Source organism: Anser cygnoides, chromosome 1 (assembly GCF_040182565.1).
Source record: "Anser cygnoides isolate HZ-2024a breed goose chromosome 1, Taihu_goose_T2T_genome, whole genome shotgun sequence".
Classification (NCBI taxonomy): Eukaryota; Metazoa; Chordata; class Aves; order Anseriformes; family Anatidae; genus Anser; species Anser cygnoides.
Genome location: NC_089873.1, coordinates 167,106,750 through 167,123,476, shown reverse-complemented (window position 1 = coordinate 167,123,476; position 16,727 = coordinate 167,106,750). Strand labels below are relative to the sequence as shown.

Below are 16,727 nucleotides of genomic sequence, written 5' to 3'. Positions count from 1 at the left end.
CCAAGGACACTTCAGAAGACACTGTGATTAGAGGCAGCAATTTGCAAGTTTTCCCAAACAAAACTTAATTTATTCTGCAGAGCACTTCTGAGTTATGCTATTAGGGTCCTTCAAAAGTGTCCTAGAATTTCATCACGGTTGAAACAACAACAAAGAAAGACTGTTCTCAACTGAAGACAGCATTTTGGTATGTTGTGTTTGGTTTTTTTTGTTTTGTTTTGTTTTCCATATGTTAGCTTATTATTAAGTTAGAACATCATGAAGCTTCAATTTAACTTTTGTGTACTTTGCCACTCTGAAATCAAAGAAACTTGTACTTTGTTACCTCTTTTGCTCCTAAGAGGAGAAATTTGAGGAATGGGAATAAAAGTTTTTTCCTTGTGTTCTCTTCTCATTTTTACATATGATTTTGATACTCTAATGAAATCAGGAATTCCAATGTTGAAGGGATTCCCTAAACATAGATAACCCTGATTCCAAGAGACTAAATCAATGAAAGTGTAATGGTATGCACCATTGTAATTTCATTCTTTGTTATTACTTATTACTTGTTTACTTGCACTTACTGTTGTTACTGACAAGTTGGATCTCTGAATCAACATAAGCCAATGTCATTTCAAAATAATTTAGAAGAACTACTTGTATCTTCAACTATGCTATTACTACAATTTTGCTAGCAACTTCATTTCTTCATATTTTAGTTCCTTTAAAATTTTCTTAGGAGCAACAGATTCCTAGAATTGTTAATCCAAAATATGTCATCACCTGTTACATTCGTTATTTTATCCTCTTCATCTTTTATTAGGTATGTGCACCTACCGCATAACTAGGAATCAAAGTAAATTATTATTCTTTGCTTATTTTACTTCTTGGATCTACTTACTGATGATCAACAATTTACCACAGAAACTGAGATTTCAGTAAAGGGTATGACATTTTCTTGCTATACAGACATTGGTACTAATTCATATATTGAGACACTACTACATTTTGAAAATCACATTTTCTTTACTATCAATGTAAGCGCCTCAGAACTGAAAGCAATACTTTCCATTAAAACATTGGCTTAAGTGAATTCATCCTGAAAGGCTAACATAAAGCTTCTCTGAAGGGTAGTCAAATGTTTCAGTTGATTTTATTTGCAATTTTTCTTTTTATACCTTTGAACTTTACAGTAAGATAGGAAACAGTTCCTATAATAAACAGACCTTGCTTCTCTACATTATACAACCCTTTCCGGCAATAAAGGAAGGAACTGAATGAAATCAGAGAGAGGAACATTCCAGTCAACAGTCTCTCAAAAATCTCTGAGGTTATAGAAAAAGCCAGACTGTAGTAGTGCATCTTATCAGTCCCCCATGCTATAACTTTAAAAGGAGTAGACAATGGACCTTGCAAGAGAGGTGAACTAACAAAGTATTTGCCAGTTCAAAAATAAGAGAATCTAATACAAGACTGTACAACTGGTGCTCCAAAAGCTGTCTTTACTAAATACCCTAAGACTGAAACTACACTGAAAGAACACAACACTGCTGCTAAAGAACCTTTCCTCAAGCACACTTCAGATGTGTTTATTTCTGTTACTTCTCTAAAAAGGTGTGGTATAATAGCACATATAGTTTTATTTACTTTTCTTAGAAATACATCATGAGAACACACAAACCTGTAATAAAGAATCTGTGGAATCTGTCCACGTGTTTGGTTTGTGCCGTTACTGCTCAGACTACATGTACTAAAGGTAAATGTTACACCATCTGGACACTGAACTGTGGTCATTCCTCCATCTCCATTGGCAGTCCGGCTTCCATAATTCCTCAAACGAATCGCGTATTTCACATTTTCCTTAAAAAGGAGAGGCAAAAGCAGTATGCAGTATAAAACAAGTATGTAAAAGTTAGGCTTCATGGTATTATGAAAGCTATTTCAACTATAATCTGTTTTATGCTATTATAAAAGTAAAGTTTTAATTTCTTTTTACTTCCAGGACTTGCACTTTTCAGTTACAAGGTGAAAACTTACAAAGCAAACATGTCAATATCAACTGTAGATGTGTGAACAAAAAAACTATTATACTGAACACTAGGTTTTGTTTTCTACAAGTCATATGAAACTTATAGATATGTACTTCTTTGATTTACCTTCAGTGGTACAACTTTATCAAGTCTGATTTCAGCTATGTCACTGGGAGAATCATCCGTGGTGTAAGTTCCTTTAACCAATTCTAAAGATGTCCATCTATGAGAATGAGTTGAATCTCCAGTATGATCACTCTGAATCAAAGACCAATGACATTTTAATACATTTATTATGTAAATACATAGCACATTCGTGGAAATGTGCCAGTTATTTTCTCTCTTAGAAATTGTTAAACACATCATTACAAATAAAACAAAACTGAAGAAGTTTTTTCAAATGCGGTACTTACATCATCAACTAATACTTCCAGTTCATACTCATGAATTCCCCCTCCACCGTAAACAGAAAAGCCTACTACAACTACACCAGCCTTGTCCACAGAGAAACATATTGCATCAGGGGATCCATTCCCAGTATTCCAGCTTCTTCCCTGGCTTGTTTTAGTGAATCTGTTTGGAGTGGATTTGACAGAATGAAGAGAGTTCAGCCCATCAACCTGTAGAAAATTAAATAGAAGCATGAGAAGTTAACTGGTAAACACTAGACAACTTTAATAAAGCAAAGTAGATGTCACTATTGGGGCTTCTTTTCAGTACCAGGTAAAAAGGAAAAAAAAATCTGGTAATTATGAGTTAAGTAAGAATTATTAGGAACCTTAATTTTTTTTCAAGCATTTAAATATTTATATTTTGTAGGATGAATTATCAGAAAAGATAACTTAACTGTGCCTCAAGAAGAGTTGCATAAGAAATAAGGCTTACGGGTATGGTCAATACCAAGAGAGGAAAGATACATATTTTACATAATAAGGTCTTTAATCAATCTTATCAAAAGTGTACTTTCTGTGAAAAAAATTGCTGATAGTACACAAACTGTGATGTGCATTTAATAAAATCAAATACATTCCTATCATTTAACAACATGATAGATTCATACATGTGAAACTCTGGATTTTAAGAAGTTAGACAGTACCATTCTCAATTTTCAAATACAAACCAAATAAACTGGAAAAAGTCTAATGATGTCTTTTATATGTATCTATAAATTGAATTATACAGTATTCAGTATTATAGTCAGTATTGTATTCGGTATTATTATTCAGTATTATACAATACTGAATACAAAGTGGAAGCTATAACACAAGGTGGAAGCTATAAAATGCATTAACAAAACACATTATAAATTCTGACCCATAACCAAAAGCAGATAGAATTAGAACACATGGAGGACCCATGATACCATCAGAGGCACAGAGATGCTCAGGGATGTGCCACTGCCTCCAATGAACACCAAATGAATACACTTCATGTGTATGTAGGCATGGTGATTTCATGGTGCTTTCATGTGTAGGCATACATGAAAACAAAAACACTTAAAAATATTGTCACTTTGGAAAAATGTACAGTATTCTTCAGCCATAATGAAGTAGCTAATTATCAACAGTATTTACCTAATACAGTGAACTTTTTTTAAAAACCTAGACATCTGAAAGCTGCTGAGAACAATTCCAGCATCTGTAAAATATCTACACAACTAGATAATTTCTGTCACAGCATGTATTACATTCATAATATACCTGTCCTGAAAGACTTCTAGGAATGGTCTTATGGAAGCTTTACCTCAGATCCTAATGCTGATGCTGTAAGTTCACTCACAATACTAGCAAGCAACCCACAGGTATTAGAAACTAGATGTGAAGAAAAAAGTTCATTTTCTCGTCTAAGGCTGTTCCGGACTGGTAAAACAACAATGACCAACATCTTTTCCAGCACTTCCCGAAAGCTTGTCATCCCTGAAACATTTTCTTCGCTCTGCATAAAGAAGAGAAAAATGACAAATAACATTGTTCTTAAAAAATAAAAAAAAAGCTTTTCAAGCTTTCCACATATTATAAACATTAATAATTAATGAATCAGTGACATTAATAATGAGAAATGTCTAGGGGGTAAAAAAAATAAAATAAAATTCAAAGCTATCATAACATGTATTCCTTTGTCAAGAACCTGATCAATATTGCATATATGTGTCCTTCTCAAGATGTAGCTGTTTTTATAGCCCTCCGTGTTTTTATAGCCCTCCACATAAGCATACAATAGGTTACTTAGTTTCTTAGTTTTTAAGCATATAACAGATTACAGCAAATAAATGGCTACCTATTGAGCTCTTCACATCATTGTTTTCCCCATTGCCCAACAGGAAACTCAGAAGCTTTTTGGCTTTGATGTTAGTAAAGAGAATGTTCTGTCCAAAACGGTAAGATGGAATCAGTGATGGGAAGCTTATAAAAACAGTTTACTGAATGAAGAATGTTAAACAAATCTGAACTTAGGTACCTACTGTGTCTACTACTTAAGTGACATCCACTGTTTTTCAAAATAGTTATACCTACTAAAAGTCATTCCCGGTAATTAAAAATAGAAACAGCTATACTGATTGGAATCAAAGGCTTGTCTTTCTCACCATTCTGTCTTACAAGAATATCCAACAGTGAATAGACAGGAAAGACAATTGTGTCAAGCAAACCTGTACAGATAGCTGCACGGAACACTTTCAATCTTTAGCTGTTAAGAAACAGCTGTATCCAAGATGGAAATATTATGTTTGCATTTAACAGGTTTTGGTGGATTTTTTTCTTCAACCTACACAGACGCTTTTTACATCCATGAAAACTTTTATCATTGAAATAGTCTGCAGAAAGATGTTCCACAACTTAGCTGCATGTTTAAGGAAGAACACTACTTTTTGCTACTTTTTGAACTTACCTTCTGCTAAAGTCTCTGGTTGCTCCAAAGTTTTGGTATTGGAAGACTCAACGACTATCATTTATTTACCTTTCATGCATCATTCACAATTTCATAAGACCTTACCCTCCTCGTCTTTTAAAGTGAAGAAAACCATTTAGTAGTCCTAGATCTTTATCAGCTTTACCCTTTTCATTCCTGTAAATCTTTTCTGAAATTCCAAAATTTCTGCAAAAATACAGCGTTTGACAGTTCAACAACCTTTTGTAGAACTATAGGAACTGGACTTCCCTTGTCCACCTGCTTGTTTACTCCTTTAAAAACTTCAGTTTGAAACATGAATTTTTTACTGAAGATGTGCTGACTCTTCCTCAAAGCACTAGATCTACCCACACTTTCATTCTTGTGATCATGTGCAAAAGCTGAGAAACTCTTGCAGAGAACACTGTGCAACAAAAAAACAACTCTAAACTATATTTCTACCATTTTAATATTCCAGAATAAACATCTTTTCTCAAACATTTTTCCTCAAACAGGCAAGAACTGGAGTAATTCAGACCAAAATATAAAAATTTGATAAAATAATAAGTTTTTGAAACAAATCTTTTAGAAAGTACTAAAGCAATTCAGCTACAATCTTATAAAACTAAAATTTTAAATTACATAACTTTTATTTGTTGGAAAGTAAAACAGGTTTATAAATTTTTAGAACATATCCTAACCTGACTAAGTTTTTCCATATGTGCAACCAAAAGAGGAAAACGATGGGCCAGAGCAGAGTCATTCTCAGTGCTGACTTGTTTTACCATTGATCGCAGCAATGCTTCTCCATCATAAGCAATTGGAAAAATAGAGGTCAGTTTCACTGAAGTGTGGCAGAGAGCAGACATAACAGCAGCAAGAAGCCGGCTACTGGAGGTTTTGAAATTTGCTTCTTGGATGTCCTAAAAACATAAAAAGGAATTAATAGAAATGCACTGTTACAATCAAAGTCAATGAGGAAGAACAACTTTTGAAAGGAAATTTCCAGTTTTATAGTAATTATAGAAAAAGCTTAAATAAACAATTCCATATATTTTTAGATTTGCTGTGAATTTTACATTATCTTCTCTCCTGAGCTTTGATTCAGATCTTTCAAACTGGAATAATTAAAATTTGTTTTATGACATATGTTTTAAAACAATAAACCCATTAAAATTACTTTTGAAATCATGATACTCCCTTGAAGTCTTCTTATAATTAAAATTTAATTAGAATAATATGCTAAAGAACTGTTTCCTCCTTGGATTTTAATACACTACATGCATTTTCAAGCAAAGAAACAAATTGTTTATATCTCATTTAATGCAAGCAAGCAACTAGACTGTTTAGATGCGGGATGCTCATTCATAATAAGCAAGATGTTTAGGAAAAACTTGCTGATTATAGGATAATATTGCCAGCTTCTCATCTACTTTGCTGGATCACAGCACTGCTGCAACATTTAATAATAAGAAATTACCGGTTTATTAGTGATGAATTATCAGTATCAAAAATTCCACAAGCATGCTTCTAAGCAATGTGCAGCAACAGTAATCACATATAAAGCATAGACTACACACTGAAAAAGCAGTGTGCAGCAGTTTTTTTGACCACAGCAGAATTTGAATTGCAAACCATGATAAACACACAAAAGCAATAAAGAATTTTAAAACTGCTTTGCTTCTTTGAGCACAAGAGCAAGCTAAGTTGTAATGTTCACTTGTGACACTTTAATGTACCTGATCCAAACAATTGAGCAAGTCACAAAGACATGCCCACTGGAGAGCTGGTGTTGGATAAAAAGAATGAAAGCAAGCTGTGAAAGTATTATGGCATTCCTGAAGAACAGCTTCTAAAAGGCTCAGGGGCTGACTGAGATATCCTTGGGGATCATTGTCCAACTTGACCATGCAATGATCAACTCCTTCAGATAGGATTTTTCTCAGCAAGGTCCTAGTTTTTCCAATGCAATCTGCTAGTTTGCTGGTTTCTTCTACAACCGCCTTAGCCGTAGCTAGGTTACAAAAAAGAAGAGCATTCATGTTCAATAAATTAAACATTTTCATATAAAATGCACATTATACGTGCAAATAAAACAACTAGCAACATTGATTAATGTATATTTCGAAAAGTTAATTTCACAAAGCAAAATAGTGAAGGGTGTGTTCAGCTACATCAAAGAAACCTGCACATCAAAAACTTCCAATTTTCCAGTCTTTCATAATACATGCTGCATTTTAATGTAAGTATTGTTAAACTACAGGTATAAAAAACATTTACCGTCTTTCAAATTTAAACTGTGCTCACTACCAAAGCACGTACTATGCACAGAAATGGGAGAAATGAAGACACAAAATGGATTAAAAGAACTCAACTGTCAAGCAAAACAAAAATTAAAATACACACGAGTTTCAGTGTAAACGTGGTATTGGACACTTGGTTATGTAGTTAACTACAAATATCCCATTTCTGACTGTAAGTCTCTTAATTGCTCCAATAAAAATATCTGTAGAAGCAATTTCATCTTACAGCATACTCTACAAGAATAGATCAATCTTGTCAATGTCCTGTATATTATTATTTGCTGATAAATATGAAACAAGTGAATTAATAAAAATACCTGATATTGGATATATTTCACAGGTGTAGACCCTCAGCAACCTCAGACAGCAAGTACCCACAAAACGCAATCTTTCTAAATCCAGAAGAGTAGCAGTATATTGGAATCCTTTAAGTCCACGAAGTTCTTCGACTCCTAGAACCAGTGTTGTCCAGCTCCAGTGAAGAATGCTCAATAAAGACTCAAAGCATTCCTATTTCAGGATATGAAGTGTAAAGGAAAACAGATTTTGTGTAAAAAGCAAAACCAAGAAAAAATGAACTTTCAGCAACAGAGTAAGATGAAACGCAAACAACATCATAATCAGTGTTTAATCTGAAAACATACCTATGCCTACACAAATCTACCATACAAGACACAAAACTTATTTGTCTGAGAATAAGCAAACTGAGAAGGTAGGGAATATTTCACTGTATTGGTGTCCTAAAAGCAATTTATAACATATTATAATATTAGGCATGTGGAAGTCTCTCAGTTATTTAAGAACTAGCAGCTGTTTCTATTCATCTGTAATACAAATTTTTCAGTAAATTTTACTTGTTTAATCTGCATTGAATAGTGTGATACTTACTTTTAACAGAATACATTTTTGCCATAATGGTAATGTATCAGGGCTGGTCTTGCCTTGCTTTTAATCAGTTATGATCTGTAAGATCATGCGAATTATATCACATTTACAGTACTTGGAAATTTCAACAGAAGCGCTTGGTAGTCCATGAGGAATCTGAGGGTTTACAAAGTTTTGTTTGTTTATCCAAAAATTTGTTTCTACTGTTACGAAATGTGTTAGTTTCATACAGCTGTACCTCAGAAGGTAGCCTACAAGTATTTGGTATTGATTACCTACAAGGTGCAGGTATACCTTCAAGCTGCAACAAACACACTGACTGTTCAGTTATGTATACAATGTCCAGAATGCCTGATTCTCTAGAATGGTAAAACTCTTATGCCAATTCGTACCTGTGGTGAGGGATAATAGCATCAAAATAATGAAGAAGGAAGATACAGTACGAAGTATTAAAAGCCACAGTAGTCCCTAGTTTAATGTCAAAATTTTAAAGTAAACATATTTAGAGTAGCTATTAATATGTTCTAATAATGATTACTAAAAATGCAAATCATATCAAACTTCTAGAATTAATCTGAACACTGGAAGATCATTCTGATCATTAGAGAATACCGAAAAAATGCAGAATATGTAAATGAGAAAAAAAAGCTGGTTAAAAAAACAGACTGCACGCCTGTATGTAGGCAGTAACTTCTATGTAACTGTTAGTTAAGAATACTGACAGTACACATAATGCAGCATAAAATATATTTTATGGGATGAAACTGAAAAAAAGGATGAAACTGAACAACAAATAATCATTGCTTGGAACAGATAAGTAAGGGACTGTACTATGAAAACACAAAGACGGAATTGGCCTTATTCTGCATCATAATATAGCATTTCAAAGGAGTGCATTATGCCTCAAAATTTGATCCTCCTCCTGAAGTATGTGAAGAACTGCACACTATCTTCTACTAATAGATGCAGAGCATTGTACCTATTAATACTCCTTACCTCAGCTTATCAGAGTTTAATTAAATGCTGATACTCAATGTATATTGGAAAGTGTGGGAAAGGAATTTGCAGGGAGCTTTGTGCTGGTTCACATGTCCCTGAGTTAGAGATAATGAGGAAAACAGCAGTAGAACCAAAAACTTGAGCAAGGTCGAGATAAAGTAAATTGGCTACAGTGTTAAAGATGAGCTTTGGGCAGTGGCCGATTGCTGGCTGGCTCAAGGCGCGTGTCTGAGGGTCTCTAACCAATTGTAAGACAGATTCAGGCACGTGGACAGCGCGTGGGGCTACGGGGAAAGTATATCTAGTAGTGAAAAAGGGCAATAAATGTCTCCTGTTCAAGAGCCATCAGGAGTCCGTGTCGTGCATCCCTTCAGGAAAGCATCCAAGAGGAAAATGAATCTTACCAATGACTAATTGGCAATGTAAAAGCCACAGAAAAGAGCATACAGTTAAGCTCCTTCAAAACTAAACTAAACTAAACTAAACTAAAATCTGCCAATATTAATCTCTTTGCAGTAAGGGCTTTTACACTGAATGCAATCAGTAAGTAAAAACTCAAAACAAAACAAAACAAAGACAATCAGAAAGAAAACTAAGAAACTCAAACATGAAAAGTAAACTAAACCTCATAAACAAAAATATTTCTAGGCTTGCACCATAAGGTTAATACCAAGGTTAGCTCAGGCTTAAATTTGCAGTCTGCAAACTTCAGAAAACAAATAAATAATACAAACAAATGAACAAAATCAAAACACAGAAGTTCTATGTAACAGTGTAACTTCTGCTTGATAGAGCAGATAAAAACAAAAAACAAAAAACTAATGATTTCCACACATACATCTTTCGGTTTTGTAAGTCTAAATGAACATGCACAAAACAGAAAGGATTCCAGATAATACCCACCACTGACACAGTTCTGGCAAAAGACCTCTTTAAAATATGCACAGGTTCACTGGTTTGCTGTTTTCCTTTGGATGCACTACCATCACTTGTTGGCAGCCTGGAAGACCAATTTAAGATTTAAGAACTGACCTATATTCTGCACCAAGCTTTCCTGTTTCTATTGTTGAAGAACAACAGTGGAAGAAAGGTTTAACAGAGTTATCCATAAATGCTCAATTTCAGCATAACTTCCTCCAGTTCCTAACCCTTCTAGACCAGCAATTAAATATCTTGAATTCTGTTCAACTAGCAACATTGTGACAACTGAGAATAAATTTGAGATCTATGTAAAATTTATACAAGCATTTACTTTATTTCTTCAGATAAAAATTTTAGGACTAGCAATGTTATTTCTCAAAGAATGCTGGGTTTCGGTATGTGTAGGCCACATCATCATTTTTACCTTGTGATATCTAATGCATATCAAGCACTCAGAATTAAAATGCAAAATTTTTGTCTTTTAGTATTCACAGAGATAAAATCAGTCCACACATCCTGAAGGCAGATACAAGTTCGAGCATACTTTACCCCTTCAATTTCACTCAAACTGCAACGAAAAAAGACAAAACTGCATGTACGTATAAGGAAGTGAAAGAAGAGAGAGGGGACCAAAGGGATACTAACATCTTGAAGAATTCTGGTTCCTAATAAAAAAGTATTTTTATTTCCTGGGGATACAACATCCCTGAGTCTATTCTTAACTCTGAAGTGTATAGGATGTTGTTTGGAATTAAAGTATCTGAAGGTGGGTCCCAAAGTCCCACACAATAAAAGCAAAACCAATATAGGCAGCACGTGTTAATGCAGCACCTTTCCTCATGTGCCACTTGTGATTCTTCAGCCACATCCTTCTTCAGAGGACCCTAAGTTTGCTTGTCTTTGGTTATAGCTATATCTCCATAGAAATTAACCAAATTATTAATAAATTGTACCAGGACTTTACGTGCATCAGTCAAAACATTCCTCTGGATAGAGAGGCATTTATGGACACAGAGTTTACCTGGAAAAGTCAGCTGCTCTGACAATGGACCTTAAAAAGGACGTAGTGAAAAAGGACATAGCAAGCGACCTGATGTATATATATGGTTCAATTAACTTATATAAATATATATATATATTTATACATGTATCAGGTCTTGTATATATCTGAGGAAATTTGAAAGATACATTAATACAGTGAAAGAGCTCTTGCTTTTTAAAACCACTTGCGTAGCATTTATCACAGGAACAATAAATTTATGGTAACTAATTGTAAAGCACAACTCGTTTTAGCTTTTTTTCATTAAAGCAAAGCAATGTGAAAACCTTTTTAATGACATACTACTCATAAAGTGAAGCATACTAAATGGAATACTTCCCAACTAGAAGAAAAGTGAAATGTTAGATGAAATCACGAAGCTCTACAGAACTATGATTCTATGATTAAAGCCATTTTTTTAAAAATGAAAGTCTCACAGAATCACAGCATGTTTGAGGTTGGAAGGGACCTGTGGAGATCACCTGGTCCTAGTACTCACTGCACAGGAAACACAGAATGTCTCAGAACATAACATACAAAGAATAAGCTTTTAAAGAAAAACCATGAAGAAATACATGGTGGTATAACGTACTTAATACTTTTCTTAGATACTAAGTTTTACCTCAATTTTTCAGATACTGATCTCCTTAACTTTAGATAATATCAATGCTATGAAATATATATTTGTTTAAACAGGGTTTCTTCTTAAAAACTGTGTCAATAAATTGTTCTAAATAGAGGTCAAAATATTACCTGTAGAGTAACTGTGGGATCTGCCCTGCATTAACATCTGTACCATTATTTGATTTCTTGGAACTTTTAAACTGAAAGACAACCCTGAAAGAGAAAAATAACAACAACAAAAGCAATTATTCAAGTAATATTAGATCTCTTTTTCTGCATTAAAAAATACAGAAAAAAAAATACCCATCATCCGTAGTAATAGAGGCCTGTCCGTGAGATCCACAATCACTGCTAGGTCCTGACACTCTTGCCCAGGCTACATACCACCAGCCAGCTTGTAGGAGTACTGGTTCATCAAACATCATTGCATACTTCTCTCTTGAAGAAATAAGTTCAAAAAAAGATATAACTGAATTAGTTTATATCTTGATCTTTAACAAATTATACCCTGTTTATAAAAGAAAACTGAAAATTAATGGGAATTAATTTATTAATCTCAAGTATCTATTTACATTTGACATTTTAAAATATTTTGTTGAAAAACACTGTAGTAGATTTTACTTTTTCTTTGTTTTAAATTCAGAAATACCTGCAAATGCTTACGTCTAGCATGGTCTTGCATTTTGAAACAATCAGATATGAAATGCAAACAATAAAGAGAGATAAAGTTAATTTAAAATGTACACAAAACTAACTACATTTAATACATATTACTACAAGTAATGTAAGTGAGTAAATTTTTTAGTAAGTTACAAGAGTTTATGCATAGATTCTTAGAAGTTACTCATGAACGTTTAAGAAAGCAGTATTATATGCATGGGTCTTGATACTTAAGAATTGAAAGAATTAGTCATGGATTATTTCAATGGTAAATTCTTTCATCTTTCAAAGCATCCTTTTAATATGAGTAAGTAAAAAGTAAGTAAGGGAAACATCTTACCTAGCAGCACAATCATATGCTAAGACATCTGTTTCAGCAAGAAGGTCACCATCAGTCTCATGGTCTCCCCCATCTGGACCCAATTCAAACAACTGGTAGAATAAGAAAAAAGGTAAAAATATGTCTCAGCTGTTACAAACTTCATACCACCACTTTTTCCTGTCTTGTATTCCGGAAACTGTCCAATACTATTCTTTCCCCTTCCCAAAAATAACTGCTAGTTACTGTCACTGAGAGGCAAATTCCCACCTGGAAGTCGGGATTTTGTAATGTCATGAACTATTAAAAAACAGCAATTGACACTGATCTCCCAGCCTTATGCCCAAACATATTCTATTCTTAAGTGGAGAAACTCTGTAAATCTTGCAGACAAGACAAATACAGAGAATCTAAAAAAGGCAAAGTTTGGCTGAATATGAAGGTTTTCTATCTGGAGATATACTCAGCTTATCTGGAAAGGGACAGCTTGACTGTCAATAATATCATAAACAGTTCTTGAATAGGACAAAAGATGTTACCCTTTTCAAAAGAACTTGGGCTTCTTAATCAGTCAAAAATCACTTCTGCAATTCGATCAGCTTGAGAGAGGCCCACAATATGTACCTATGACTTGTGCTGTAAGACCCTATTTAATATGTAGTTTATCTGCGATAGGACTGGCAAATCTTATTTTGGTCATAAACTAATCTTAGACAACCATTAACAAATGGTCATAAGCTAATCTTAGACAACCAGAAACAAATTGAACAAATAATACAAGACTGCTTTGTCAGGGTTACAATCTTTAGTACTTAAACCTTAGTAATGCTCTTCTGGTTAACTTTCTTTGATTTCCTTAATCATTTGTAATTCTTAGTCACTGTATTAAACTAGAATAAATTACAACTATTTATTTCAGATCTCCAGTTGTCTTACACAAATGTTAATGCTAACCACATACCATCAATTTCCCTAAAATAAACCATAATAATTAGTAGCCCTATTCATCTGAAAACAGAAAAATAAACTCAATTACCCATTAAATGACAAACATATGACAACAGCAACATATTTCTTATATAAAGATCAAACATAAATCTCCTACAGCTATTATCTTTCCTTTTCAATGTCTTTCAGGGAGTTTTTGAAATCCCTATTAAATGCAAGAACAGAAGGTATTTATCAGAAGTGATATCTTATGATAATGATATCCTATAATCACACTGTGTTTGCTTGAGCTTTTTTTTCAATTCCAAACCAATGTATTTATTTACATCAGTACACATGCTCCAGTCCTAATCATCTTTATGCTCAGCACAAAGCAAACACAAGTTGTACATTTGGTGCTATTTCAATTCATTTTCAATTGAAGAATTCCAGCTGAAAAGCCATCCAGAGGTCAGTCTGGGAAAGAAATGGCAGCATCTGTGGGAAGCAACAGTTCAGCTGGTACTAAAGGAATTCTAGCTACTGATAAGCATTCTTTTTCTGTTTTTGAAAGGCAGTCCCCCATGTATCCTGACACAGGATGTGTTTCTAACTTGAAGCCCACAACACAAAATTTCTGCAAATTTTCTGAGCTTCATGAAAACGATCACAGAACTACTTTACTCACTCCTGTATCAGCTCCAGGCACCCGTAAGATGGCATAGCATTTAGTGAATGTAAGAATGGTCCAATTCTTGACAATTAAGAATAGTAATTCTCAGTTCTTTACTGCATCCACCTTACCTGTGTAAGGTTCATTACTTCTCACTAAGAAGCCTGGTGCCAGTTCTATTACTAATGCTTTTAATATACAGGAAACTACTCATTCACTGAGAAATAAAATTAATCATGTTTGCAGGTGGCATTTCTAACGTTCTGAATTTGAGACATAAAATTATTTAAAACAAAACCAAATACCTTACCTTTATTTTTGCCGTATATTCACCCCTACCTCCAAAAAGACCAAGACCACCTAACAAAATATCTGTATCAGCACAGAAACGGATAGCTTCTACTGAGTGGGCTGAATAACCCCAGCCACCTCCATGACCTAAAGAAAAAAAAAAAACACAATAATAATAAAAAAATACAGTTAATCTACCCTAGTCTTTTATTCCATAAGCTTGATTAATTTATGCTATAAAATTTTACTGTGTACATACTTTCAAATCTGTTAACAACACTATAGTCTTCTTTAGAATAAACTTTCATTACTGCTTGAGTCTCTTCTTCTGTATTTGCTACACCCATTTTTAAGTCCTGCATAGCAGCCAAAGTATCAAGACAACCTAAAAGAAAGCAAAACCAAGAAACACTTAAAATTTCTTACTGTTAATTATGGTCAGTGAAATGGAAATGAATCCTAGTTAAGAAGATCAAAGCAACATAGCTGCTTTGTCCCTAAACCACATGTAGTCTATTGAGTATCATTTTAATTTTGATTAGGTTATGGGTCACTGCTATAAAATCTGAAGGTTTCCTATTGAAGATTGAAGTCATTTAATTGATTCAATTTCCAGAATAACCAAGAAACATGATTTAATCTAATGGTAAATAAATTGCCAGCAACACCCTCATTGTTTGTTGATTTTACTTTTACTTCCCATATTACCACAAAAAAAGAGCTGAAGTAACAAATGAACAATTGGCAGATTTGAGAGCCCTCATACAAGGCTTTATGCTTCGTATACATGGTTACCTAAGACACCTTATTCTAACTTGAACACAAAAAATACTGTTCAAGTTAAAATTTATCCTGTCTCTAACACACAGGACAATGAACCCATTACAATCTCTGAGCAAGTAACCTAAAATAATTTCCAAAGCTGTGCTTTGAAGCACTGGACATGTTGGTTATGGCCAGTTTATACATGAATACTACAGGATTATTTTTCATTTTGGTGTGCTTTTTAGATTACAAAAGGAGATCGTATTACTCTTAGTGGCTGACTATACAAAGCTGCAAGAAGTAATTCTAGTTACAGATACTGAATTAATTTTAAAATTGCACATTTAAGGGTGCTTTTTCTGTTTTTTTTTGAGACTGCGAGTTAACTTAAGAGTATTGACTGCAGACTGTCCAAAAAGTTTATCTAGGAAGCTCTCTTACTGTATTCTGCTTACCTCTGCAGGTTCCATCAGAACTCTAAAATCATCTAGCATCATTAAGATGTCTGAAGAAAATTATTCTGATTAAAATTAATGAATGTCAGCCAGATCATAAGTGTTAAGAACAATGGTGAAAAATTAAAAGATTTTAACTAAAAAAAAAAAGTCAGAAAGCTGTTACATTACAGTTCATTTATACATTAAGTAATGCGTCTATTTCATCTAAGCTTCTGACTTATCAACTATAAATGTGTACCTAGAATGTGCAAAGCTGCATGAGATCTGGTGGTTAGAGCTTTGGAACCTGTTGGTAGAGCAAGTTCTGGGCTCAAAATACTACACCGGGATTGCATGTCTGGAGCTGAGGGAAGTCTGGAATCGGCAACTACTGCATTGTAACTCCACAGTTCCCTAGCATTTGGTCGAAACCTAGAGCAAGACAAAACAGAGTGAAAAAAAAGCCCTTTCACCTACTAAAAAAAATACAAAAAACTAACCGATAATTAAATAAGCTATTTAATGTAAAATGTAGATATTCCAGTACAAACTCTTAAAAGTGAACATCGTTACACCAAATACATATAAGCTTTACTAGCTTAACACTAGGCAAATGGAGAGACAACATTCTTATTGTACTTCAAGTCAAACGATCATATTATGGATTTGCATATTGTAGAAAATGTTAGGCACTTTTCAAACCTAATAAATATTAAAATGGTATCATCTATTAAGAAGCATGAATTAAGTAGCAAAGTACTAGACATAATGGAAGATGTGCTCAAGAATGATAAAGATGACAAGTGAAAGTAAAAAAGCTACTCACCTTTAAGCAAGTTTAAAAACATCTTGAGAAATCCACATATTTTGTTTGGGCTTTTAGAATATATAACATCCCATTGTGAGTTTTTAAAGGATCATAGAAAATGGCAGCATAAACAAGGGAATACAAAGACTTTCTATACTATAGATCAACATGCACAAAA

At 33.7% G+C, this 16,727-nt stretch overlaps 1 protein-coding gene across 17 annotated transcripts in view; it reads right to left on the bottom strand.

The window, feature by feature from the left end:
• MYCBP2 (MYC binding protein 2) overlaps positions 1-16,727 on the bottom strand; it is a 198,272-nt gene that overhangs the window by 91,902 nt on the left and 89,643 nt on the right. For 16 of the 17 annotated variants that reach the window (XM_066987323.1, XM_066987316.1, XM_066987331.1 and 13 more), the window contains 14 exons: positions 16,001-16,173; positions 14,799-14,924; positions 14,559-14,686; positions 12,670-12,761; positions 11,973-12,107; positions 11,799-11,882; positions 9,989-10,085; positions 7,519-7,711; positions 6,638-6,912; positions 5,600-5,821; positions 3,756-3,947; positions 2,426-2,632; positions 2,139-2,270; positions 1,664-1,842 (listed from right to left, as the gene is read on the bottom strand). In XM_066987323.1, the coding sequence (XP_066843424.1) occupies positions 1,664-1,842; positions 2,139-2,270; positions 2,426-2,632; positions 3,756-3,947; positions 5,600-5,821; positions 6,638-6,912; positions 7,519-7,711; positions 9,989-10,085; positions 11,799-11,882; positions 11,973-12,107; positions 12,670-12,761; positions 14,559-14,686; positions 14,799-14,924; positions 16,001-16,173 (2,235 nt within the window). The remainder of the gene's footprint in view (positions 1-1,663; positions 1,843-2,138; positions 2,271-2,425; positions 2,633-3,755; positions 3,948-5,599; positions 5,822-6,637; positions 6,913-7,518; positions 7,712-9,988; positions 10,086-11,798; positions 11,883-11,972; positions 12,108-12,669; positions 12,762-14,558; positions 14,687-14,798; positions 14,925-16,000; positions 16,174-16,727) is intronic. The other variant, XM_066987356.1, reaches the window with a different exon arrangement.